This window comes from Protopterus annectens, chromosome 7.part0 (genome assembly GCF_019279795.1).
Source record: "Protopterus annectens isolate FY-2018-M chromosome 7.part0, PAN1.0, whole genome shotgun sequence".
Classification (NCBI taxonomy): domain Eukaryota; kingdom Metazoa; phylum Chordata; order Ceratodontiformes; family Protopteridae; genus Protopterus; species Protopterus annectens.
This window is the reverse complement of record NC_056739.1, coordinates 1384383674-1384410398: the sequence shown is the minus strand read 5'-3', so window position 1 is coordinate 1384410398 and position 26725 is coordinate 1384383674. Positions and strand designations below refer to the sequence as shown.

General features: G+C 38.0%; 1 protein-coding gene across 1 annotated transcript; it reads right to left on the bottom strand.

Annotated features, from left to right (window-relative positions):
- Positions 1-13781: 13781 nt before the first annotated feature.
- LOC122806167 (hepatitis A virus cellular receptor 1-like) lies at positions 13782-14483 on the bottom strand. Its single transcript, XM_044076402.1, has one exon. It carries the CDS (start codon positions 14481-14483, stop codon positions 13782-13784), a length of 702 nt encoding a protein of 233 aa, XP_043932337.1.
- Between the last annotated feature and the right edge of the window lie 12242 nt (positions 14484-26725).

Here is a 26725-nt window from a genome sequence, read left to right as displayed (position 1 = left end):
CACCATTTTGTATTCTATTCTACTACGAAGTTCTTAAAACATGGCGTTGACAGTCTTAATGCCATAACTAATGCAACTGAAAACCATGTTGAGAGTGATAGCTAGCAGTGTTTTAGACAGTACTGTGTATTCATTTTAATTACTATAGACTGCACTACTCTGTGACCTAAATAATTTTACATGTTGTTGTTTACAACGACTGTAATGCCATACTGTTCTATTACATAATTTCATCATAAAATTATCTAACACAAAAGAGAAGTGGGCTAACCTGTTTGCATATCTTGTCAGGTATTTTTTATTATAAAAATACTTCTGTAGATGATCTTGGACTAAAGACATGACAAGAAAAGTGGAAGTTAATTCACTGCAGTCATGCCAAATGTGTTTGACATTCTGAATTTCAAGACTTCACATTTTAGCACTATTTTATTATACTGATTGCACCCCATGAGTTGTGTGACAGGTTACTGATTTGAATCTCATCAAGAGGGCTTATTGGTTTGTCTGCTTTTAAGCAGGTAAGTGGAATGGCCCAATGCGTTTTTAATGATGACCTGGGCTCACACTAGAGTAAATAGTATCTGCATTTACAGTACAATGGAACAGATGTTACAAAACGTTTTAAAAACTGAAGTTTTAACAAACAGTAAATCATTTTACCAAGATTAATAAGGACATAAAATATGTCATTCAGAATTCAACGGATAAAGGCATAAGAGCTAAAGAACATGTGAACAGTCTAACATTTCTACATTTAACAATATATAAGCATTACATTTACATGCTCAGTTATGACTAAAGGACATTTCACAATTAAATGGTGGTACTCATCAGCAGTAATTGCATTTATTAATAGATGCATTCTCCTGTTAATAAAAATTGTGACTTCTTATACCATTGCAAGTTCACATACATTCAAGGGTTTGCAGAATGGAGAATGTTTTGTTTTTGTCAATTATCTCTTCAATGAGCTGTTGTTTTGCATTTACTACAATGTAAAACAAGCAAAACTTAAAAAAATGGTTGCTATTGTATTCAGAGTAACAGTGCATCTAAAGTTTCATTAAACAGTTTATTATTACAGTTTCATGTTTTGACATATACATTTTACGCATAAGATCAACTTTTAAAAGTCCAAACATTTCCCTGCATCATATTTTAGTTTTCAGAGTGAAGCTATAAAAATAATTTTCTAAACTTTGTGATCTAAAATAGATACACAATTTATTTTTTTGCTTCTTCGTCATGCACAGCATTATATAGTGTTGAGTATATATCATTTAGTTAAATGCAACCTTATTAAACACTGATCTATTGAAAATGCAATCTAGTAAAACTTTACAAAAATGTTTTCCAGTGGTGTATGAACCTCTATGCCACATCTTGGAATATACTAATTAAATAATTACTCCATAACTAAACAACTGTGTAGGTAATGGAAATACTTCTCTAACCACATGTTCTGTGATCACATTGACATAACTTTGCTCTAAAAACACTCTGCACATTCAATCCCCTAAACCACACATATTACCTAAAATTTGGGAAAAACTAAAAACTGAATCCCACAACCTGTACTGATAGAGGATGAAAGTAAATATCATCAACATATAATTAATTGTCCTAATCAGATCAAACAAATGAGGATCTGATAAAAAGCATTCTTCACTTTGAAAAGCAGCTAAAATGCAATGTGAAATATAGATGTAAAACACTATGTATGACAATTTAGAAATAGTTTTCTTATTAGTGGATATGAAACACCTTCCTTGACTTTAAAGCTGTCTGTTTATATACCTTAATTAAAACTAACCCTGCAGATAACAAGACTGTTCTGTTAAAAGACATGGAAACAAATATTTTGAAAGATAACCCCAACATAAATATACACTGTAGCAATACTGTTTTGTGCTGTCAGTGAAGACTTGCTTCTCAGGGAAAGAATGGCTTCTTCTCTGCTGCTATTCATAAGTTTAGGAACAAAAATGCTTCAATTACAGATAGTATTTGACATGATTACACAGGAAAACACAACCACTGATACTGATATGGTCAGTAAGGGAATAATTACTTATTTTATGCCAAAAGTAACATACAGTCATAATGCCACATTAACACTCAAATTGTTAGTTTTTTTTTTTCAGTTGAATACAGCTAGTGTGATCATAACCAGATCACCCTCATTATTGTGCCCAGAACATCCAGAGTGTTTATCATCACACTCTCTCCTTGGCAAAGCACCTAGCAATACACCTTTTTCTGTCATTAATATGATTCTTTTTCCTTTTATAAACTTTGCAGAAGCCCACATTACAAGCTAAGATACTGGCAAACTTTAAATGCCAAAACATGATAGTTGTTTTTAAACAATACAATTCCACTGCACATCATAAAATGTCAGTGTATATTAAAAAAAAATTAGCACATCTATTAAATTTCATTCAGATACCAGTATCAATATATCTATTGTGCAAATACATTCTAGCATGTCACCTTCTGATATAATTTCATTGTACAAATCTCTTGTTACATTTCATATACTACTAGATAATGTTCAGTCATTACTATGTAATTCATTGCAATCTTCTATGCTATTTTGAAATTCCATTGCTAATTTTTACTTTGTAATGATGAAACAATTACTGTCATTCATTGAAAAACAAAGATTACTGGAGTTATATTAAATATACTGATTGTAAGTCTATAGGAATTCAGTTTAATAGATGATAATAATATGAATAAAATGGAACAGTGCAATATTATACTGGAAAAGAATGTTCCATGATGTTTCCACAGTACTGCTTTTAACATTTTTGCCTAATATTTTTACAGATGCTTCCCATTAAGGAAAGTAAAAATTCAACTACTAAACTGAGCAGCCATGTAGTTGTGAAGTTTAAACCAGGAACCGCATGTGCAGTGCGTTTCTCCTCCAAACATTGGTAACAAAATAAAATGTTCCCGGGGACTGTGAAACACCACTCTCATGTAAAATTAACACAAGGTCAAAAGTCCTGTGAAGAAGTCTTTTTTCACATAAGGGATAAAAGTGTTTAACAGTGAGTTTACTTATATGTTTTTTAATAAATTAAGTGTGGTGTGGAGCATGGAATGGCCCTGTTTTTCTCCTGTGTGAGAATTTTCCCCTTTTTTTGTATACCTCTTAACTTAACAGACATCGAAAAATTGGTGCAAAGGATTTTGAAAGGGAGGCACAGCCAACCAAAATCTGATATGTATTTAGCATAACATTTGAATACTAAATAACACATAGCTTTCTCCATTTCCAGTAGGATGTAAGACACTACTTTGAAATACAAATTAAAAAAAATGGGAGTGACATAAATGATGCAAAAATACAAGCATATTGTCAAAGACAATATAAAAGCTTCACATTTTAATGAATGATGATATAAAAATCTACCTCACAAAGTAATTTGTTTCTGCTCCTGAAAAGGGGCAATGTAACATGTGACTCATACTGGGATGTTAATCATGTGCTCTAGTTTCCTGTGTACTAAATAGCTTCCAAATCATGCGGAAGAAAGGGGGATTCAGAAAACCATGTAAAGGGGCAAATCAAGCATGACAATCAGTATAAACCTCCAAAAGTTAAATTTAACAGGTCTGCAGTTTTGATACTTTTGTCATTTGTATTCAGAGATTTGGTTCCTTGGCATCTTGACATTTAAGGTTTCATAGGGTATCCAAAAGACACTGATGGCAGTGAGTAAAACTGCACAAGAAGAGAAGAAACTACTTTTCTATATAGCTGTTGCGATCAACTCTGACTGTATAAAAGACATGAAACACAAGGGTGTCATTAAAAAGATATGGTATATTCTGTAAACATTAATCATTTAATATGATGCCATGCTATTTATCATTTAATTTTCTGCCACATGGAGCCGTTCACCTTTCATAATTCCAGACACCCAAACTCAGCATTAACAATCCTTACTCCTATAGCATCACTGACCCCTCTGATCTCTGTCGTTCTAAATCCTCTGAAGGATTCATTATTATTACAGGAACCATCTCTGAAGTAAATATTTCCTAAATATTTTGCGTGTACTATCTTCACTGTAACTTTGTTTATTGAATTACTGTTTAATCAAGTGAAACAATGATACTGTATTACTAATTCTTATTGGAAAAGTCAAATTTCTTCAACATTTTGATACAGAAATTTCTTATTGTGAGTAGCAGTAGTCATCATACACCTATGTTACATTGTTTTATACTATTTCATTTATAGGACTCAAGACTATGTAAAATTAATGCCCACGGGCAGTCTACATTCTTGAGAACACTGGCAAAAGAAGATGCCAGTTGCATCACAACAGTCACACAGTAAAGGGAGCTCAGTAACCATGCTTTGTCATCATTAATGTCATCCTCAACACACTTCTTCCCATTTTCTACATGGGGTCAGGGTGTTACATCAACTGTCTCCATCTCTCCTTATTCAAGTACACTATCCTAACATCTTTGACAGTCATGCTCGACTCTCTCAGGTCATCTCTCATGCAATCCATCTATCTCTTTGCTGGATGCCTTCACTGCCTCTTGCCTTCTTCCTGCCTGTCCTAAATTTTCTTCATCAGGAGCTCAGTAACCATAATTCAGCCTTATACGACATGATTGGTATCAGGTCTACAGCAAGTGTTCTGTTCCGAGAGGCTCAAAGACTCAAAGACCACTGTCATACAGCCAGGGATTTGGGTGTCCTGTAGCTCACACAGGCTGCTGTTCATGCTCAAACTGAGCTACATATGCAGGTGATGTGCAACAGCTGTGTGGAGAGAGTGGAGTTGCCATATGTTGCTGGAACACAGTAGCTGAGTCCAAATAAGGTAAGTGCAACAGCCATGAAGAGCAATGGAGGTTGAGAGTAGAGGGGTACTTTGGGGTTTCATACAATGATCAGGAGTGGGATTAACATTTAGGCAGCAGTGTGGTACCTTTAAGGTTAGGAACTGGGAGGGGAGTTCAGCATTAGGGAGCATCTGATGACTTCAGGGTTAACGACTTTGTGGCGTGTTTTAGGGTTAGGAAATGCAACTGGAGACTTTAGGCTTAGGCAGGGTTAGTAGAGTTTGCATGCTGAAAAACCCAACAACTCACTCTACATTCTACTACATTTTCTTTATAACAATTAAAATAAAAAAATGTAATTTCAGCTAAGTTCCACTGTTTTTTTTTTCCTTTACAATGGTTTCATAAATCAAAGTACATATTAACAACAGTTTTTTCTTTATAATGATTTCACAACTCAATGAGCATATTAATGGCTGCTTTTCTTTTATAATAATTTCACAAATGAAAAAGCATTAACATATTAATGATTTTTTCCTCGGTTTCCATGTCCACATCAGATCTACCAGCTACTCCAACCTCCTCAGACTTACTCCATTGATCTGCTGGGTCCAGTAATGCAAATTAAGGGCATCCTGAGGGTCTCAGCCATCCACATCCATTAGGGAGTTCATCTTTTATGCCCTACTCACTCCCCCCATGATGTCTGTAGTTACATCTGAGGGACCAGCATGCAATGGAGATGTTGTGGCATATTGTCCCACCTCCAATACAGCAGAGTCATGTCCATCCCTGCCTCCTTATCCTGTGAGATTCCCAGTCTCCACCAGAGATCATCACAAGAGAAGCCCATGTCATTGTCCTCCCCATGGGATGGTCACATCCAACTCTTCCTGCCACTCCAAGTGCCCAAGCTATTAGTCAGACTGGGATTGTCCAGGACTTAGTGCTTTATCCTGCTATACCACTGTAAGGGCAAAGTGCATATTAACAGTGATCTTTATACAGTGCTTATCAAAATTACACTAGCCTTTTTAATAATCCGTTTTTCCAAAATTTCAACTGTTTGCTTATAATATTCATTGCTACTGTCTGATATACTAAATGCAAGCCCATTTATAAGAAACATATTTCTGTTTTTTTCCACAAGCTAACCAACGTTCCATTGAAAGAGAAGTCAAGTTCCGTGAGATGGATGCTTATAATACAGAGTACATGAAATTTTTTTTCAGTTATTTTCAGGTACCGCAACTGACTTTTCATTCTCATCAGCACATTTCCAAATTCTGTTTCAGAATATTCCCAGGAAACTAACTTTGAAAAACTCATTTTAAGAATTGCAGCCGACATCAAATTACAACTGTGAGAAGTTAAAGTTGCAGCAATGTAACTGGAAGACCTCTCAGAGCAATTATCTTAGTCCTTAATGAATACAGAACAATTTTCAAATTCTGCTATACAGGACAGCTTTATTTTTTTCTGAAAATGAAAACATGGTATCTTACAGCAGTTTTTAGCAGCTAAATAAAAGCCATACCACTGCAGAGCATTCTCATTCCTGCAAAATGAAGCAGGAAAATAAACATTTTATTTGTATGTACGTTTCAAGAAATATAAACTGCTGAATTGTGTACATAAGACAGTATAATTATTTCATTCATTTATCATTCATATGCTTGTTTTATAAGAATGTATAAAAATATTTTCAAATGTGTATACTGTATACAGGTATTTGTCAATTATTTTTTTTAATTATTTGCTTTGTTTTCAATATTCATTCATAATTATTACTTTGTTGTTTTGTTATTACTGTTATTAAATAAGGCAATACAATATGTTACATGGAAGAATATTGGCTGACATGTAAACAGTAAAATATTACAAATATTATACAGTTTATCAAGTACATTGTATGAACAGATATGCACAGCTTTACTGGTGGTGAAAATGGTGGTATGGTAGAATGTTTTATTCCAAGTACAAGAGTTTCAGTGTCAGATGTACAGCTACGAAGTATTCTTATCCCTGGAAAATATGAATAAGGAACAGCAAAACTCAACATACGTGTTCATCTTAAGTAATAAAGGTTGCTACATCTTATACATAAAAAATATTACTTAATATTTTAGACATTTAACAGAGTCATTTCTATATCCCAATTATCATTTTTATGTTGTATTTTGCAACTGTGTGAAAATGTTTTCCAACATGTATCTGTTCTCATATACTAGTTTCTTAATCTTTTATTTTATTTTTTGTTTTTAATAAACATTTATGATTATGACTTTTTGTTTTGTCATTACTGTCATTAAACAAGACAATGATAATGCTTAACATGATATTTTAAAAAAGTAACCTGTATGAAAAAAACGCTGTGCTACAAATACTGCTCAGTTTAATAAACACTGTTATAACAGAAGCACAAGTATTATAATCATGATTCATTCTGGATTCGGCTAATGCAGCACACTGTTACTATGGAATGGGGAAAGCTTTGTAGCGCTGTACATAGTGTTGCTCAATACTCCTACATATAATTCAGTGCACTTGACTTAGACCCCACACGTTGCTGTAACACTTCTTCCAAAAACTCCACTCATACTAATTGAAATAATACTATTTGTTACTGATAATAGCATGCTTGTACTAACTGCAGTGAGCAAAAACATGCTACATTCAAAACAGTGACAATGTAATGCAGTTTATTAATGTCATTTAGCTTGGTTCAGCATCACGTACATGAGCTTAGTGCATTACGACTGTATCTGTTCTGATTGTTCTTCTCTTATTGCTTTGCATTCTGCTGCTGGCATTACTAATAATTATGTTATAGTGCATTATTTTATTTAAGTAACAATTAGAAAATGCAATTCATTCATAACATACCCACATTCCTAATTTTCTACTGAATACAGAACATTGATATTAATTACTGCAGGTCATTATCAGAAAAATAAATGTTCGCAGTATAATTCAGTAACCATGTAAGAAGTACTGTGAATAGCTATTAACTGAATATTGATCTAGCATTATTCAAAGGGTTAAATAAAACTCCATATTGATGGCATTATGCACACTTGTGAAGCCGTATTGCTCACTATAGTGAACATGACCTTAACCCTTTTAAAGTGATCTGTGTTGCTCTTGTCCAATCAGAAGCCCCTATCCATAAAAGTTTTCTTGTACATGCATGCTTTTTGGCATTCCAAATGCTAGTCATAACTGCAACAACATGATGAAAGATGTGATACACAGTTGAGCCCCAAGATAGCAAGAAACTGAAATGAAAGTATCTGTAGGATATGTTATCCATTTTAAAGTAGTTTTATTTGCACCAAGTCCACTATGAGAGAGAGAACAGTAAAACAAGAAGCAATGTATGGCGCTACATAGACCAGACCCTTACATGTGACGCTGGAATTACCAGAAGTGGTAACTAACGTCACAACAAATTGTTTGAGTTAAGCAGACAAGAGACATATTGCACTCAACAACAAAGACAAAAACAGTACATTAACCCTCAACCAGTACTAAATAAGTAACAAAGAACAAAAATAGTGCACAACAAAAAATAAAATTTAATGAATACAATACACGCTTTTATGAAAAAATACTTTCTCAAGTGAATTATAAAAACTCCACACATATACCTTATATACAAATAGCAATAATTCAGTTAGATAACCCTAATTAATTAATGATGTAAAACCCTTTCTTTCAAAAAATGATTAAAGGGACAGAACTCATTTTACCAGGTACATTAAGAGCATTCAGCCTACTAATCCATTCGTATTCACATGCTTCTATCCTGTTCACAATGTCACCTCTCTTAACACCTTCAGAGATAACTTATAACGCTAACAACATAAAGCTATGCATAGCATCATTAAATGAAACATACTTAGACAGGGCATTTAAAGTATTTAATCTCTTACTATCATATACATTTTGTGCTATTCTGTCATGCAACCTCCTGTTCATCTTACCTACATAAAATGATGTAAAAGCTGTACATTTAGCCAGCTAGACTAAATTCATGTTGTCACAATTAGCATAGTGGAAAAATCATATTTATACTTTGTGACTGGATGTATAAAGCAACATGTTGCATCAACATAGCTGCAATACTGCAATTCATACAGGCAAAATATCCTTTAATACTTGCAAATCCATGCCGCTAGCATCAGGAGTTGTTGAAGCTGACAATCTGTAGCATAATTGTCACTTCAAATTACATTTATTTTAAAAACTATCCAGGGGCTTGCCCCAACAGTCTATTTAATTTCTGGTGATGTTGTTAAAATTGACCAATTCTCTTTTATAATATTTATAATTGGTCTAATATTACTGCAGTAGGTCATAATATATGGGAGGAAATCATTATTAATATCACCAGTTTTCTGAAAAATCATATCACGGTTGAGGCATAGAGGCATCGCATCATTGTTGGTACACGCCCCAACATTAATTTTTTAGTTATTATATTATATTGTGATGCATTGGGACATCTTGCCACTAGAATTTCTAAGAAGGACACTAGGAAGAATAATTATTTACAAAGGTATAGTACGTATCCAGGTGATATTGTCAGGAATGTTATGAAGGGACAATTTTGCAGATTGTCTAGGCTGACATCTGATGATGCAGTCTTTGAGACTGAATTTATAATGAATTTTTTAGAATGGGGGCATAGTAATAGAAAAAGTAATACTACACTTGGTAAGGTTAAACAACATTGTAATGACACAATGTCTCCATAGCTCACCTGTGATATGATTTTTCAGAAAACTGTTGATATTAATAATGATTCCCTCCCATATATTATGACCTACTGCAGTAATATTAGACCAATTATAAATTTAGACAAAATGCACACTATCTGCATTAACTGAGTATTAGTAGATATTTACAGGTCACTTCATTCAATGTTTCTCAAGTGTCAGTATTCAGTTGAGTAAAATTTCAAATGGACTTTCTGAAGAAGATAACTAGAACTTCAAATGATATTCTACTGCATATTAATGATATGTGCTTATTTATAAGTGCCTGATGCATCACTACTATAAATGGATGCTGCAATGCAATCACAATTAATTTACTGTCTGCATTAAGGAGTACTCACGAGGGTGTTTTCAGAAAGAAGCACAACATGATCTTGCTCAGTGAAGATAGCATGACCCTGCCTGACAGGGATTAGGTATGCGTAAGTACCAACATAGCTCTGCCATGCAGAGGACATTGCTGCATAATGAAGCCTCACAGCTGTGAAAAAGCAGCCATTGTACAAATGAGTGGACCATGCTATGAGTGATAACATGACCGGGAACATCAGCATACAGAAGGTATGCCTCACGTCATGTACATCTGCACACATACCACAATTACTTGTACCTGTAACACGGATACTACTGGAAGCTCATAGAAGAAGCCCATACAAGGGCTACACTGCAAAGTACCAACTGATTTTATGATATAAATGTGAAGGAACTGGAGATTTAGGTCAATAAAAAAGAAGGGAAGAAAAGCAGAGAAACACTGAGAAGGATAACTGGAAGGGGTCGTGGTGTGGGAGTGGGGAAGGGTATGTTTTGTAGGGCAGGTGCCCTTTTTAATTTATTATAAGAAGGGTAGAGGGGGTGGCACATGGGGAGGGTGGAATGAGGGTATAGGGATGGCAAGGGAATGAGAGTATGGGGTGGCACAGGAATAAAGGTATAGGGATGGCACAGGAATGAGGGTATAAGGGCGGTACAGGAATGAATGTAAGGGACAGCACAGGAATGATGGTATAGGGATGGCACAGGAATGAGGGTGTAGGAACAACACAGGATTGAGGGTATAGGGATAGCACAGAAATGAGCGTATAGGGATGGCACAGGAATGAGGGTAGAAGGATAGCACAGGAATGAAGGTATAGGGTCTGTACAGGAATGAGGGTAGAAGGATGGCACAGGAATGAGGGTATGGAGTGGCACAGGAATGAGGGTATGGAGTGGTACAGGAATGGGGTTATAGGGATGGTACAGGAATGGGGTTATAGGGATGGCACAGGAATGAGGGTATAGGGATGGTACAGGAATGAGGGTATAGGGATGTCACAGTTATGAAGGTATAGGGTCGGCACAGGAATGAGAGTATAGGGACGGTACAGGAATGAAGGTATAGGGATGGCACAGGAATGAAGTTATAGGGATGGCACATGAACAGACATACCTAACACACAGACTAAGGCTGATAGGGGAGGTAGTGACACCAACTGGAGGCAGCAAGGAGAAATAGAGACATTCAGAGGGTGAACAACTGTGGATGGAGAGGATTAGACTACAAATGGGGTGGGGGGAGTGACACACATGGGGGGACCATCATAATAGGGGGGTAGAGATGGATAAAGATGGCTCGCCCACCTGGTCTGATGGAGAACCCACCAAGAAGTCAGTCACATCTCTGGTTGGCATTATGGATCAAGGCCTGCAGTCAACACATCTCTAGTAGTTGCATGATAAAGAGATATAGAGTGATATTGCAGGCATTGATGTGACAGACCATCTCATTTCTCACTCATGCCGGTTGACTCAGATGATCCCCTCTGAGTCACTCCCTGATGAGAAAGTTACAGCACCCACTGGAAAAGCAGTAATAGAGACCATCAGCAAACCTTCCAGATCCACCTCCATAGATAACCTTTGTCACTCTGCAGTGAGACAGGCCTGGAGACCACTAGTGACCTAGCAATTTGTGCGGTGGCCAGTGCAGAGTGTGGCAGACACTGCTTCATCTCTACCTGCCCGATGACTGATAAAACAACACAGACAACTAATTAAAAATAATAATAATAATAATAATAATGAGAAGAAGAAGAAGAAGAAAAGACACCAGTACAAATGCTCAGTTATATGTGATGCAGTTTATTACATCAGGACCTGAAAGGAGAAAAAAATCAGCAAAACAATGTAAAGCAATGACAATGGAGCACAGATACAGTTTAGGTGGTACAGTTTAGTACAGTCATACAGTAACTTGAGGAAAAAAGATCTAGAAAGCTAATGAACAACTTGCCAATGGTTAAATATTAAAATGAAATACAAATGAAATCCAAGTCCTCAGTCTTAATACATTAATCAGCAATGACAACAACAATACAGTGCAATACAAAACAATACAATACAGTACAATACAATGCAATACAATATAATAAAATGCAATACAATACAACACACTTACTGCACTTATTGTAGCATCTGTTCTTCCTTCTCCAGCTCTTCAGCAAACAGTAATAAAGAGAAGGCATTCCTGATAGCAAAAGGCTATTATAGTTATTAGTGCCAGGCTGACTGTAAAGAGACACTGCAAAAACAGACTGTTTACTAATACTGGTGCTCTTTCTTCACAGACTCTTCTTCCCACTGGTGGAAAAGGTCTTGGTGAAACTTCCTCAGGACACTATGCTTATGCTGGCTCTATTCACAAGACTAAGTGATGTCAGTGGCATCAATTACTACCGCAGCAAGCATATGGCAACCATTTAATTTATACAGGGGACATTCATAATCCCACAACAGGTTCCCCCAATGCTGCTTGTGCAGCATGTATAAAATGATTTTTCACCCCCTGGAGCCAGAGCACTGGGAACAAGCAGGACAGATTTCAGTTTTGTAGGTGGAGGTGAAGGTACATTCAACCAGGATACAGGGAACACAGACAGACTCAGTCATGGTCCTGGCATGTATGCACATAGCATGACAAACTACAGGGGATGCTGGGCCTCCATGACACCAGTACAAACTGCATTTTTGGCAAAGGTGAAAGAAACAGCATGCGTTGCTCACATAACCAAAGCTGTCACACTGTGACACAGTATCAAAACAGTTACCTGTTGGCAGTGTACAGGCTGTGACCATCATGTGCATGCTGAGGATAATTTGGAGGCAAGTGTTGGCCGGAGTGAACTGTCATACATACCTGCACTGATCCACATGCATATCTACAGGTATACCTGACCAATGACAGTATTATGAAACAACAGCAGCTGGAGAAGTTCATCACAGGCAACAGAGCTGCCCTATTTACATAACTGGTGGGCATATGTTTCACAAGGGTAAAGTAGACAAGACCATCTGTGACCAGATGTGGCAGGAACTGGTACAGGATGATACTGCAGTGGCTGACCATAACAGAACTTTGCTACAGGTGCTTTTCTGGATCACTGATAAGCTCCTGCATGCCGAGATCAAGAAAATTACCATGGGAGCTTGACTACCTGGAGGGACTCAAACACAGAGTGTCTTGCAGACATTCATGTTATCAGTTACTGGTGAAACTGAGAGAGCCCTCACACTTGGTGGTGGATTGAATGCTGGGCTGTTGACAGCGGCCTGAGTATCACTAGAGAATGCACTGGGTGAGTAGTGTCATGTGCCCTTCCTCTAGGACATCGCCTAATAGCTCTGTATGGATATTTAGCCACACACAACTGCATTTCTGTTAACCAGGAGCATCAAGGCTGCAACAAAGCCAGCTTGTATCACAAGGCACACACTTGGGGGTGAATAGAATGTGGAAGCTAGGCTAGTGAAGACTGACTCAGTGCCTGTAATGAGTGTTCCAGGTGAGTAGTGGCATGCTCTTTTCCTGTAGGATATTAACTCACACATCTGCACACTTTGCATTTGTCCATCAGGAAAACCAGGGGTACAACAGAGACAACTTACACTACATGATACATATGTGCCCAGAAGCTGTGTACAGCATTGGTGTGTAGCAGTTTGTTTGTCACATGGTGGCAGGAGTCACAAATATATGCTGGCATTAGCACAGGTATCTTATCTATCTGCTTTCACAGGTTACACTGGGAGAGGATCCAACACAACGGGTTGTAATATGATTGATGTTGATAGATCTCTATAGGGTGACAATGATGGCACCAGGGAAAGTCCAAAGACACATTGGCACTGTCAACAATGCTAACAGTTGCAGGAACAGAGGGCACTGTCAAAAATGCTAACAGTTAAAGGCACAGTGGACATGTCAGCAATGCTAACAGTTGGAAGCACTGTAGCCATGTCAGCAATGTTAACAGTTGGGAACATGGTGGCACTGTCAGCAATGCTAGCAGTTGGGAACACAGTGGCACTGTCAGCAATGCTAACAGTTGGGGGCATGGTGGTACTGTCAGGAATGCTACCAGTTGTTAGAACAGTGGAACTGTCAGCAATGCTAACAGCTGGGGGCATGGTGGTACTGTCAGCAATGCTACCAGTTGTTGGAACAGTGGAACTGTCAGCAATGCTAACAGTTGGGAACACAGTGGCACTGTCAGCAATGCTAACAGTTGGGGGCATGGTGGTACTGTCAGGAATGCTACCAGTTGGTGGAACAGTGGAACTGTCAGCAATGCTAACAGTTGGGGGCATGGTGGTGCTGTCAGCAATGCTACCATTTGTTGGAACAGTGGAACTGTCAGCAATGCTAACAGTTGGGGGCACAGTGGCACTGTCAGCAGTGCTACCAGTTGTTGGAACAGTGGAACTGTCAGCAATGTTAACAGTTGGAAACATGGTGGCACTGTCAGCAATGCTACCAGTTGAAGGCACTGTGGCCATGTCAGCAATGCTAACAGTTGGGAACATGGTGGCACTGTCAGCAATGATAACAGTCAAAGACATAGTGGCAGTGTAAGCAATAATATTCTATGTGGGAAAAAACACTAGAAAGTTAAAAGAACGTATTATTGAACACAAATCCGAGATAAGAAGAGCTAATGAAAAGAACGCCCTGTATAAACATATAAATGGTTTTAATATTGAACATAAATTCAAATTCAGGGTTATTGATAATGTATCTATATCTTGTAGAGGGGGTGATATTAATAATTTATTAGAAATTAAAAAATATGAGTGGATAATAAGACTGGCAGCCGATCATGCACCAGGGCTGAATTCCAGTATTACCTTAAAACCTATTTTAGTTAAACTACAGCGCACTAAATTAAATTAAGTAATTATTATGTAGTTATACTTCTATCTTGCATATATTATTATAATACTTTTTATATATTTTTTATATATATAAATATATATATGTATGCAACAGGTGTCTTTGTAATGTTTTTGAAATGTATTACAATTTTTGTCATATGACTTTGGCTGCAGGTCATGTGATTATTTTGGCTCCTATTTAAATTGTGTATGTAAATGAAACCTGTTTTAGTATTGAGAAAGGGCTTGTAACCCGAAAGCTTTGCTGTTATATAAAGGTTTTTTGTTTCTTGACATCTGTGTTTTTATTGGATATATCTTGGACTCTTACAGTTTGGACTTTTGTACTTTTATCAGTGTCAGCAATACTACCAGTTGTTGGAACAGTGGAACTGTCAGCAATGTTAACAGTTGGGGGCACGGTGGTACTGTACTGTCAGCAATGCTACCAGTTGGAATAGTGGAACTGTCAGCAATGCTAATAGTTGGGGGTATGGTGGTACTGTTGGCAATTCTACCAGTTGTTAGATCAGTGGCACTGTCAGCAATGCTACCAGTTGAAGGCACTGTGGCCATGCCAGCAATGCTAACAGCTGTGGGAACAGTGGAACTGTCAGCAATACTAACAGTCAAAGGCATAGTAACAGTGTCAGGAATGCCAACAAAGGAGGGTTTGCTACCATTGTCCATAGTTGGGGGGGTCATGAGGTCCAGGCTAAACCTCCACTATCACCTGTGTGTAGTGCAGGTTGTCCCATACATATCAGCCCCACCCTTAATACAGACAGCAAAACCCCAGACAAAAAAAGGGTCCCTCCACCTCTGAGTTTTACACAGGAGGCATCAGGGAGAGGTGTGTAGGTGTCTGTCACTGCCATGATTTCAGAACATTCCTTATCGTGGGTGTTACCCTTGATATTAATCAGCAGATGTGAAGGTATGTGATCCAGGCACAGATGGCTACCGATAAGTCCAGGTTAGTGCTGTTCATTGTGCTTTGTAGCCTATATGAAGACTTTCAATCATTGAAGGGATTGCAGGATACTCTGGTTCATAGTTAATTAGTAGGCTAACTGGCCTTGGGGCCCATTTTAAGGCTAGCCAATTTCCCCCCAGAGGTGAGAATCAGATCCTGTACCTTCTCTCTTTGAGGTAAACACCTCAACCATTATGCCAACTCCCAACACCCCAGTGCAATGGAATGCATGTATAGTGCCACCATGAATGGAAACCTGTTGGAAACATGAATAGTGAGGGCATTGGTGTCACTTGGCATCCATTAGTTTATCCAAGCAGCTGAAGGGAATAAATCACAATGGTCTTGCTAGGGAATGGTTGCACATTGCAGCACTACACAAAAATCAATCACAGATGTCACACTCTGTTGCTAAGGAAGACACACTGTTCATAACTGCATCCACATCTGGCAGTGGACACTTTTCTGGATGTAGTTAAAAATTTTCTGGCTCTGCTCTGGCCTCCACCCCCTTGGCCATATATTGTCTCCTGGATGTGACTGATGCATTTCTATCTCCAGTATGGGAACACTCCAACTTGCAATCCACTTAGCATTTGGCAGTCAACACCATCCCACTCCCCTTTAGCCTTACCTCAAGTAACATCTACCCATGCCTGAATGCATTGCAGTGAACACCATCATTCTGCTGGAATAGTGCAGTGAGATCCATAGTGACATTCCTACACATGTGCCTAACATGGTATGCTGCCCATTGGACAGGCTGCCTTCAGCCCTGACATTGTAGGACCAGATGATCCATGCAGCCAGTGTTCTACTCATGGAAGCTCCACCCCAGCATTGAAGAAAGTGATCTCTAAAAACCCCAGCTAAGAGTGTGGTTACCACAGACACCACTTATGGCTCCGCCACCTATGCTAACAGTGTTGTGAACTGTCACAGGCATAGTAACAGTGTCAGGAATGCCAACAAAGGAGGGTTTGCTACCATTTTCCATAGTTGGGGGGGGGTCATGAGGTCCAGGCCAAACCTCTACTATCACCTGTGTGTAGTGCAGGTTGTCCCATACATATCAGCCCCACCCTTAATACAGACAGCAAAACCCCAGACAAAAAAAGGGTCCCTCCACCTCTGAGTTTTACACAGGAGGCATCAGGGAGAGGTGTGTAGGTGGCTGTCACTGCCATGATTTCAGAACATTTACCACAGACACCACTTATGGCTCCGCCACCTATGCTAACAGTGTTGTGAACTGTCACTTTACTCCTCCACATCTGTGAAAATGATGCTGATGACTGTGGTCTGCCTACTCCTGTGGTTAATATGGGCATGGTAATGTCTAATGCCCAGCGTGGCCAGAATGTGCACTGTAATTTACAGCCTGGGTATTTTAAGACATGCATATTTTAATCAGTTTGTGTTTGTTTTGTCATGGCCCATAGTTGTGGACCAGATGTCACTTCTTTACCAGTGCTATGATATATTGTGTCTGCCTCTGCCTTTCATGAGGGCTTGCTGCAGCTGGTTCCTCTGATGACATCACACAGCTCCTCCTCTGCTGCTGCCACAGGATTATCAGCCAGTTCTATGGCCTCCCCTTTCTGTAGTGGCTTTCATTGCACTATGTTACGTAGCATGGCACAAATTACAAATACCAGATGTATCTAGACAGTAGAAGTGGGTCTTCAGCAGCCTGAGCAAATGTTCAATTATGTTCTGTGGCAGAGCTTTGCATGTTATCTCTTCCATAGCCTACAGACTGAAGACAGAGGTGGGGGGTTATCAGCCTTGGTTCCAATGCATATGTAGCATCACCTGCAACACACATCAGCCAAAGTCATTGTGAGATGTCTGCTACCTATATTCAAAAGACTGTACCTTTCTGTTATCTGTGGGTGGCAATGTGTGTTCCTACCATCTAAATGAACCTTTGGAATGTCACTCTGCTTGAAATGCTGATACGGATCACACATGTGCCAGACATAGAAATCTTCAGAACTATCTAGATGATGCACAGGCACATTGTACACAATACCTCATGCACTGAATGTCACCTAGCAGTTGGAGTGAAAGCTCTAATGGTTGATACACCAGGCATCATGTGGAGCAGATTGGGGGCCCCATGACCTCAGTGAAATGAGGTAGGTCATGGAATGCCCACATAGTAGTGGTTCTCTCCTCTGCTGTCTATGAAAACCATATTTGCTACTTCACACATGTAAGCATCATGTAAAGCAACTGATGTAGGATTTGTGAGCTAGAAATCTGCAAAACTACTATTATGTTGGATATTGAAAGGTTCCCATAACTAAGATGGGTAATGCTGAACAAACCTTTCTGTCCACAGGGATAGGAAGTCCATGCATCTATCTTGAGTCCATGTCAATGCACAACATCACAGATAGTGGTTCCCAAGGAAGCCACTAATGTATGCTGACCAGCTGAAGAAGATGCCACACCTAGCCTCTTAGCACATTTGGCTCACCTATTCAATGAGAAATGATGGTGTGCAGATAAATTGATCACTCTAATTTTATTCATTTCTGAATCATACCACCATCTTTGATTCTATCATTTGCATATACAATTATTCTAATTAGTACATTGACATTCATTTGCATAGCATTATGTGGTTATTTGAATGCAATGTGTACCACAATATTTTCCCTTTAGCATGGTCATGCTACATGCATTTCTGAATCACCCCTTCCTGTAGGTCACAGTTCACCATGCAACTGTGTTTAACTCAGTGCACTATTTGCTTCTGAATATCCTCACGGTTTGCTGTGTGAACCTGAAACAAAACTTACCACCATTTTCTTCAGTGCTATAGTTGCAATCCTACATCTAGGCTGAGTGTCTTATCTATCTATCTATCTATCTATCTATCTATCTATCTATCTATCTATCTATCTATCTATCTCTATTTATTATACTGCTTTATGTTGCTTAATTCCTGAAATTGCATGAAACTGCTTGAAATTGCTCTAATTTTTGCTCAACAGGCCACAGGGTGCACTTTGATTACTGACATGTCCTCCAAGTGAATTTGGATGACTGGACTTAGTCAACAAAAAAAACAACAAAAAAAAACTTTTCAATTGATGCCAGAGGGGAAAAGCTCCAATATGTTATACACATTTCAAACAGACATTTAGTAATATGCATGAACAGACATTAAGCAATATACATTGTCAATTACACGTGCATTTTCTATTTAGATTACATTCATATGAAAATAAAGCCAAATATTGCAGTATAAAAATAGCCACACATTAGCAGAAGTTGAACATTGAGGATTGAGAATTTGAAGAGGTGTATTAGTTGGTTTGTCTAATAAATAACAGATCATGTGATTAGTGCTTAGAAAGTCAAATAAATGGTGGTGAGGGAAGGAACTCAGTAGGGCAGAACATGTTAATATTGTACTTAATAGGTGGGGTATAAAGCATGTTCAGAAACAATTATATATCCATCGTAAGTTTTATATTAGAAGAATAGAGGCGGGGGTGAGCTGTGCCATAAAACTCTGCATATATCTGGGAGATGCTTACAAACCTATTCAGGTATAGGTGAATACAACTTGTGAGGCAAAGGATTCTGAATTAGGAAAATGGTTTGATGATATGGCCTGCTGAAAATAACAGTGGAATTCATCCTGGAGATGTACAAGGGCAGATCTGTTGATTTGACAGGTGAAGTTTTAGTTCCATTTTGAATGAGTTTGCATTCTGAATGGATTATAGTGGTAGTGGGATGTGGTTTCATAGTTTAGCTACACTATTTGAATGCAGATAGTCACCTGCAGTATTAGTTGATTTGGTTATAGGGATTAGTGAGTTTCCTCTAGAGCATAAAATTCTATTGTGGGAATAGTGTTGCATTAAGTTATTAACCTCTTGATTTAATTATGGTTTGAATAAATATTGACGAGCAAGAAAAGAAATTTGGTCTTATTTTTTTCTTTCAAAGAAAAATAAGCTGTCTGTAAATCTTAGTGTTCAAAGCTAACACAATAGTACTTCAACAATACATTGTGTGGACAAATTGAAGGATATATAGATCTTGTCTCAGAAAAGTGCCTGCTTTTCCTGCTATCTAAGATGGATAGTTTCATTCAGGGCTGGCCTTTGGTCAACTGGTGCCTCAGGCAAAAGGTCTCCATAGCGCCCCCTGCACCACCTGGTGCCCCCATCCTGCTCTACCTTCACTATTCAGATTACTGGAAAAGGGCCCCTGCTAGAATGGTGCCCTAGGTGGTTGCCAAGTTGGCCTATGCCTAAGGCTGACTATGGTTTTATTCTGCATACCCCTCTGGTGTTAAATTAGGGTGAAAGCAAAAGTACAAATGGCCAGAAGCATATATTATACAGCTGAGGTCCTGGCAGAAGAAACCAAAGCACATGGATAAAATTCATAAAGAGGCATGGAGTACATTCAGACTCAACACAGAAGGAATGACAACAAAACACTTAATCAGAAAACCAAGTGTTATTAGATGGTAACACCACCAGATTCAACACACATACAATGATCATTTGCTATCATATACACGCAGCACAGACTACCACAGACAAACACTTATTGATTAGAATGCTGAGGTTTATAATGGAAAGTCAAAAAATCATGGGCAATGTAATACTTTTTGCATACACTGCAACCCCTCTCCCACACTCAGTTATTTTCATCACAGACAGTCTCCACACTTATCAATTACAGCTGCATTATTGAATGAATACACCCTAGATATTTGATGTTGCTAAAATTACTATAGTAAAGTATTCTATGTGGCTTCACAAAAATGCTCACTACTTCTACAAAACCAGAATAAAGTTTGCTTAACTTGAAAAAAATGGCAAGTTTCAATTATTTTCATCCACAGGCAACCATTGTGGAAGTTATCTTCTCAGCTCACTCTTGTCAGAATACAGGGTGCAACACACTACAATCCTTCACATACGTCTCAACCACTTATCTCAAGAATGAAGCAAAAAGATAAAAGGTAAGCCTGCACAGCCAACCAGGATCAGTGACAGTTATCGTCTTTATATACTTAGGAACTGGTTCACATTGTCCTACTGTTCAAACGTTTTGCATTGGCATATTGTTGAAGACTGCTATGTCTGAAACTCAAATATCTGCCATCAGCATTACTTAGTGACTAGAATCGTCATTGTCCTCATTGATTTGCTTGCAAAACCACAAACATTATGAGGACCAGAGCAATATACAACGTAAAAAAATGACATTCTGCAAAATCAGGAACAACTGAGAGCATATATGCTCCCATATATACATACACACACACACACACACACACACACACACACACACACACACACACACACACACACACACCTATCTATCTCTCTCTCTCTCTCTCTATATATATATATATATATATATATATATATATAAAATGTGTGTGTGTGTGTGTGTGCCTACACACACACACACACACACACACACATATATATATATATATATATATATATATATATATATATATGTATACATATCTCCTTTTGATGGAGACAAATGCATCTACCCAGCTATTTACATGTGCACAGAATATGGCAGTGAAAGATCCCACATAAGAGTGAGGTCATCAAGATGGAAGGGAGTTTGAATTTAGCCAGGTCATCACTCAGTTTTAGTAGACTAGACGTGGTATAATCCCTGAATACTGAGGTATTGGAAGATGCTTCCAGCTTCTGTCTTAAGATGACTGTGACTGACTTGTGGTCTGATTTGTCCAGGGAGAAAGTTACAACCAGTGGGAATCAAAGCTGTCCCATACTGGTAAGGACCAAGCCCAGAGTTTCATCACCTCTGGTTGGTATGCAGACTAACTGGTCTAGAGAGTTTTATTAATGAAGTCCAGAAATTTTTGGACATACATGTTTGAAGATATAGAAATCTCCAGTTAATGGAGGGGTAGTTGAAGTCTCCTATGAGAATGTTGTTTGGCTTAATGAATAGGGACTCCACACTTGTTAGGTAGAATATATGAGCTGAGAGGGTATGCAGGGGCTCCTTTAGTTATCCATATTATGATAAGTGATTTTGTTAATTATATGTTTGACATGAAGGAGTTCCAAGTCATTGTCTTCTCTAATGAGTCTGGAGGTGAAATGTTTTTTTTAAGAACATGGAGACACCACCTTCCTTAGTGATTTCATCTGATGGAGTGGGCCTGAATGTGTGGTAAGCATTGAAACCCTGCACTGATGGAATGCTCTCATTGATTTTGAACTAGGTCTCTGTGATTACGCTTATATCAGTGTTTTCCAGGGTAAGGAGTGCTTGTAGGGAATGAAGAACTTTGCAAAGGCTGCTAACATTGAGCAAAAATGTATTTATGTTATCAAGATTCTGTTTTGTTATGTTGGATGCTTTAGAAGACTGACATGGTCTGAAAAAAGCAATATTAGTGGGACAAGGATTTAGCCAATATATAAATGCCTTGGGGATAGATGCAGGCCATCTCTGACAAAGCAGTTAAGACTATCTACCATTTCATCCCATGCTGACATATATATATATATATATATATATATATATATATATATATATATATATATATATATATATATATATATATATATATATGTGTGTGTGTGTGTGTGTGTGTGTGTGTGTGTGTGTGTTGTACCACCTTAGAATGACACCAAAACTTAAGCCAATTGTTGAAGTCAATGATCAGTCTTAGTGATGGCAGAATGCTGTTTAAGGCTAAGTTTATACCTGTACATATTCTGACAGCTGCACAATGTTTCTCTTCATTTAATCCAAGGAAGTACATTTTGAGCCATTTATACCCACGTGTACAATGGCTATGTTATATGTGCATGTGTGATGTGGTAAATCCTGGCACCTGATAGGCAGCTGACGATGGCCCTCTCCTTGCATAGCCTGGTGAGTACTGCACCAGCATGTCTCACTATGGAGTCACCTATGACTAGGATATTGAAATATGTGGAAGTTTGCTTTATGGACTTTTGAAATGAGTCAGATGTATTTTTCTTGGTGGGTGCTGCCTATGTTGTGTGTTTGTGAAATTGTTGAGGGTATCTTAGCTTACATTTAGGATGGCTTTGCAGTTTAGGCAGGCTACTTTTAAGAGCATTAGTATATGTAGGTCTATGTGTTTGATCTGTGCTGTGTGTGATTGGTTACAATTTTAAGATATTGAGCTTTAGGGAGACAGAAGGACACCTTGGCTCAGTTGTTACTGAAAAGAGTTTGAGAAAAAAACAGTTCACTTAGTAGTTAATAGAAAACTCAATAAAAAATAATAAATACCTCACCAAAAGCCCAGTGACAAAACCTTATTTCCCCTTTGTACACCAAATTAGTTTGCCTTCCCCCTTATCAGTTTGCTATTACATAATACAATTTTGTTGCTTTTCCAGTACAAAGTGTTCCAAACAAGTTCACTTTTCAATGTGTTAACAATATAAAACTCCTTAGCATGCTAAGCATTACAAAATTACTACAGCATATAGTGGGTATTTTTAGTAGTAGTACATTAATGTGATATATATTCCTTTCTGCAGTTAAACTTTATTAATGAGCACATCGGTGCTTACCTATAATGGCTGAGTTATTCCAGAAAAGGTTCTGAGAAAAGCTCAGTTCACTTAGACAATTAACATGTAAATACATTAAAATAAAAAACAATGTTCTGCCCCTGTCTTAATGCATACCTCTTTTTACTAAGAAAAGTTAGATAAATTTGCATTTTGTTAGTTACTGCACTCTGGAGTGTCTCATTGGAATCTTATGTTACTTTTGTGAATTGTACTTGGAAATGAGGACTATATTTAACAATTCCTGGAAGGAAGATAACTTGTACCATGACAGATGTGACTTCCAGGTAATGCTGTTGAATTCTTTATATTATGTACACTTCATCTTTTCTTTTTTTTTCTTTTTGCTACTTCCTTTGCCTTTTTTACACTCTGCGTTTTATTCCTTCACCTGGAATCAAAAATGCCTGGGTTGTTACACTGCCCACCTGGGGTGGAGTGAGGAAACATAGAGATCGTACTGTGGCATCATTCTCATCTAGAGGTTTAGGATCTGATTAGAGCCCCTGAGTACCACACCACACCACAGCACACCACACCACATCTCACCACACCATACCACACCACAGCACACCACGCTACACCACACCACACCTCACCACACCATACCACACTACATCACACCTCACCACACCACACCACACCACACCACACCACACCACACCAGAAGGATAAAGTGTACTTAAAACCACTTCACACCTGAATCCTTAGAGAAAATGTAAGTAGAATGAATACATAACACCCAGTTAAGCCCAGTTTCCTTCTGCCTCTCCAAAAGATGCTATTTAACTAAGTGAGCATTATATTTCAAGTGAAAATCAAATCTTTACCCTGCTATTGCCCTCTAATCAGCAATTCCAACACAGAATTCCACAGCTTAGGGTCAAAAGCAAATTTGACATTTTGTCAGTCTTTGGTGCAATTACAGCATTTGATAGACACAGCACTTTTGATAAATTGGAATGGAGTTAGGCAATGTGGTTAACTGGTAGTTTGCACCTTACAGACCACACCACTAACAAACACAGTACTGATAATATGTCTGTGTCCAAAGTATGACAGCCACTGCCACCCCATCCCCCCAACTCCACCATTCAGCCTTCAGTACACAAATATAAAATAGAATGAATGGGCATTTAACTGGTAAAATGAATGAAAACCAGTTACTCAGATGTCATTAGAGCCTTAAAATAAAAGATATAAAAATATAATTACTTTGGATCTTAGTCTCTGTTTAGCCCTAGTTTCTGCTTGTCATGTAATGTGCTACACATTTCTTCAAACTATTCTTTAGTCCTCAGTTCTCTTGTGTTGAATATACGTTATTATACCTGTATGGCAGCCCTTCTGCAAGAGTGCAACAGTAACATATATTTCTATTTTGCTATGTTGTGATTTATTCATTACTGCACAACCTAAGTCCATGTACTAGCCACCTCTATTTGCTTCTGGTTTAACAATCTTCATGTGATAACTAGTGAGCAATTATTATTTTTGTAATAGTGTATCTTCTTTTCCTTTCAGCTTTTCCCATTAGGGGTCGCCACAGTAGAACAAATGTTCGCAGAATGATTGGCAGTGGAGTTTTACGGTGTTGAGTTGTCAGCCAACGCCCAACTTTCCACAGAAGGCACACACACACACACACACACACACACACACACACACACACACACACACACACACACACACACACACACACACACACACACACACACACACACACACACACACACCTAGGGCCAATTTAGAGTGTCCAATCCACCTGTAGCATGTCTTTGGGATGTGGGAGGAAACTGTAGCACCCAGAGGAAACCCACATGACTGCAGGAAGAACATGCAGACTCTGCGCAGAAGGCACCTCAGCTGAGAATCAAACCAGAGGAGCTCTTGCTGTGAGGCTGCAATGCTAACCGCTGCACCACCGCCGCTGCCTACTACTATTAAATGTTACAGAAGAACTAAAACATAAAAAGGCCTGTACTGCACAATGTGAGTAAAACTTAGAGCATAATTAAGATGATGTCCTTTTAGACTTACCATTCTATTCTTTCACGTCTGATGATTTAACTCATGATGGAAATATTACAGGTATTCTTACTGATAGCTTAGGTGAAGCTTTATTCTCCTAATTGTTAGGCTAAACAGTGTGAAGTATTTATAATATATAATATTTTTTAAATAGTAAGACAATGTGGACCAATCTTAAAAGTAACACAATAAAGATATTACAAGCATTCAATAATCATATGAAACAAAATTAACAATTAATCTCTAAGCAATGAGTCTGCATGATATAACTTGAACCATTGCCTACTTCAACATATAATTTTAGCACCAAATGTACAATACACTTACAGTGCTTTATAAAATAGAGATTAAGATTTTGAATGGGGAACACTGGTATTATGGTTTGGAATAATAAATCTACTAAATAAGTATTCCCATTAAATTGATAGCGATTAACTAGAACAATAAAATTAACATGTCTCCTTCATTTCGCTGAAAGTTATACATGACCTTTTTCCCACTGTAGTGCAACCCTGGAGTTAGAATATTAAGTAAAGGGGGTGTGTGTGGGGCGTAGCCCCCCACCTATGTTAAACATTTCAAACCATACACATGTATACTTCCAAGTTAAATAAATAACTCCTTCCAAAAGACAACTTATAACCAAACTATAGGCTGTCCCCCCCTTACTTAATATTCTAACTCCAGGGTTGCACTACAGTAGAGAAAAGACCATGTATAACTTTCGATAAAATGAGTTTTCGATGAAGTGAGCTTTCAGTCAAGTGTGCTGGGGAAACTGACTTTCAACCAAATGTGTTTTCGACAAAAAGAAGTAGACCCATATTTATATATATATATATATATATATATATATATATATATATATATATATATATATATATAAAATCTCAAAATACTGAAATATCGAATTTCAGTATCTCGAGACTATAAAGCCGAAAACTCACAAACCTGAAAACCAAAACCGTGAAATTCAAAACCTCGAACGTCAACAAAACACTACACCACACATACAAACACAAATTCACCTACCTCCTGACACTACAACAAAGCAAAACAACACACACAAACACAACAAAGCAAACACACACACACCTACCTTTCTTATAAACAGGAGGGCAAGCCCCCCTACACCCTCCATGTGGGGGGGCTGTGTCCCCCACATCCCCACTACTTATATATACTAACTCTGAGGTAGCACTAAACACCGAAAGACAGAAAACCCGCCACCACACATTCTACACCCCCCTTGCACAAACACACATCACATACATACAAACACCACCACTGTCAATACTAACACACTCACACTCTTACCTACCTACAATAGC

Bases quoted from the DNA above. Each gene is read 5' to 3' on its own strand.
- LOC122806167 (XM_044076402.1), bottom strand. From the start codon at position 14,483: ATGTCTTTGACTGTTATCATTGCTGACAGTGCCACCATGTTCCCAACT.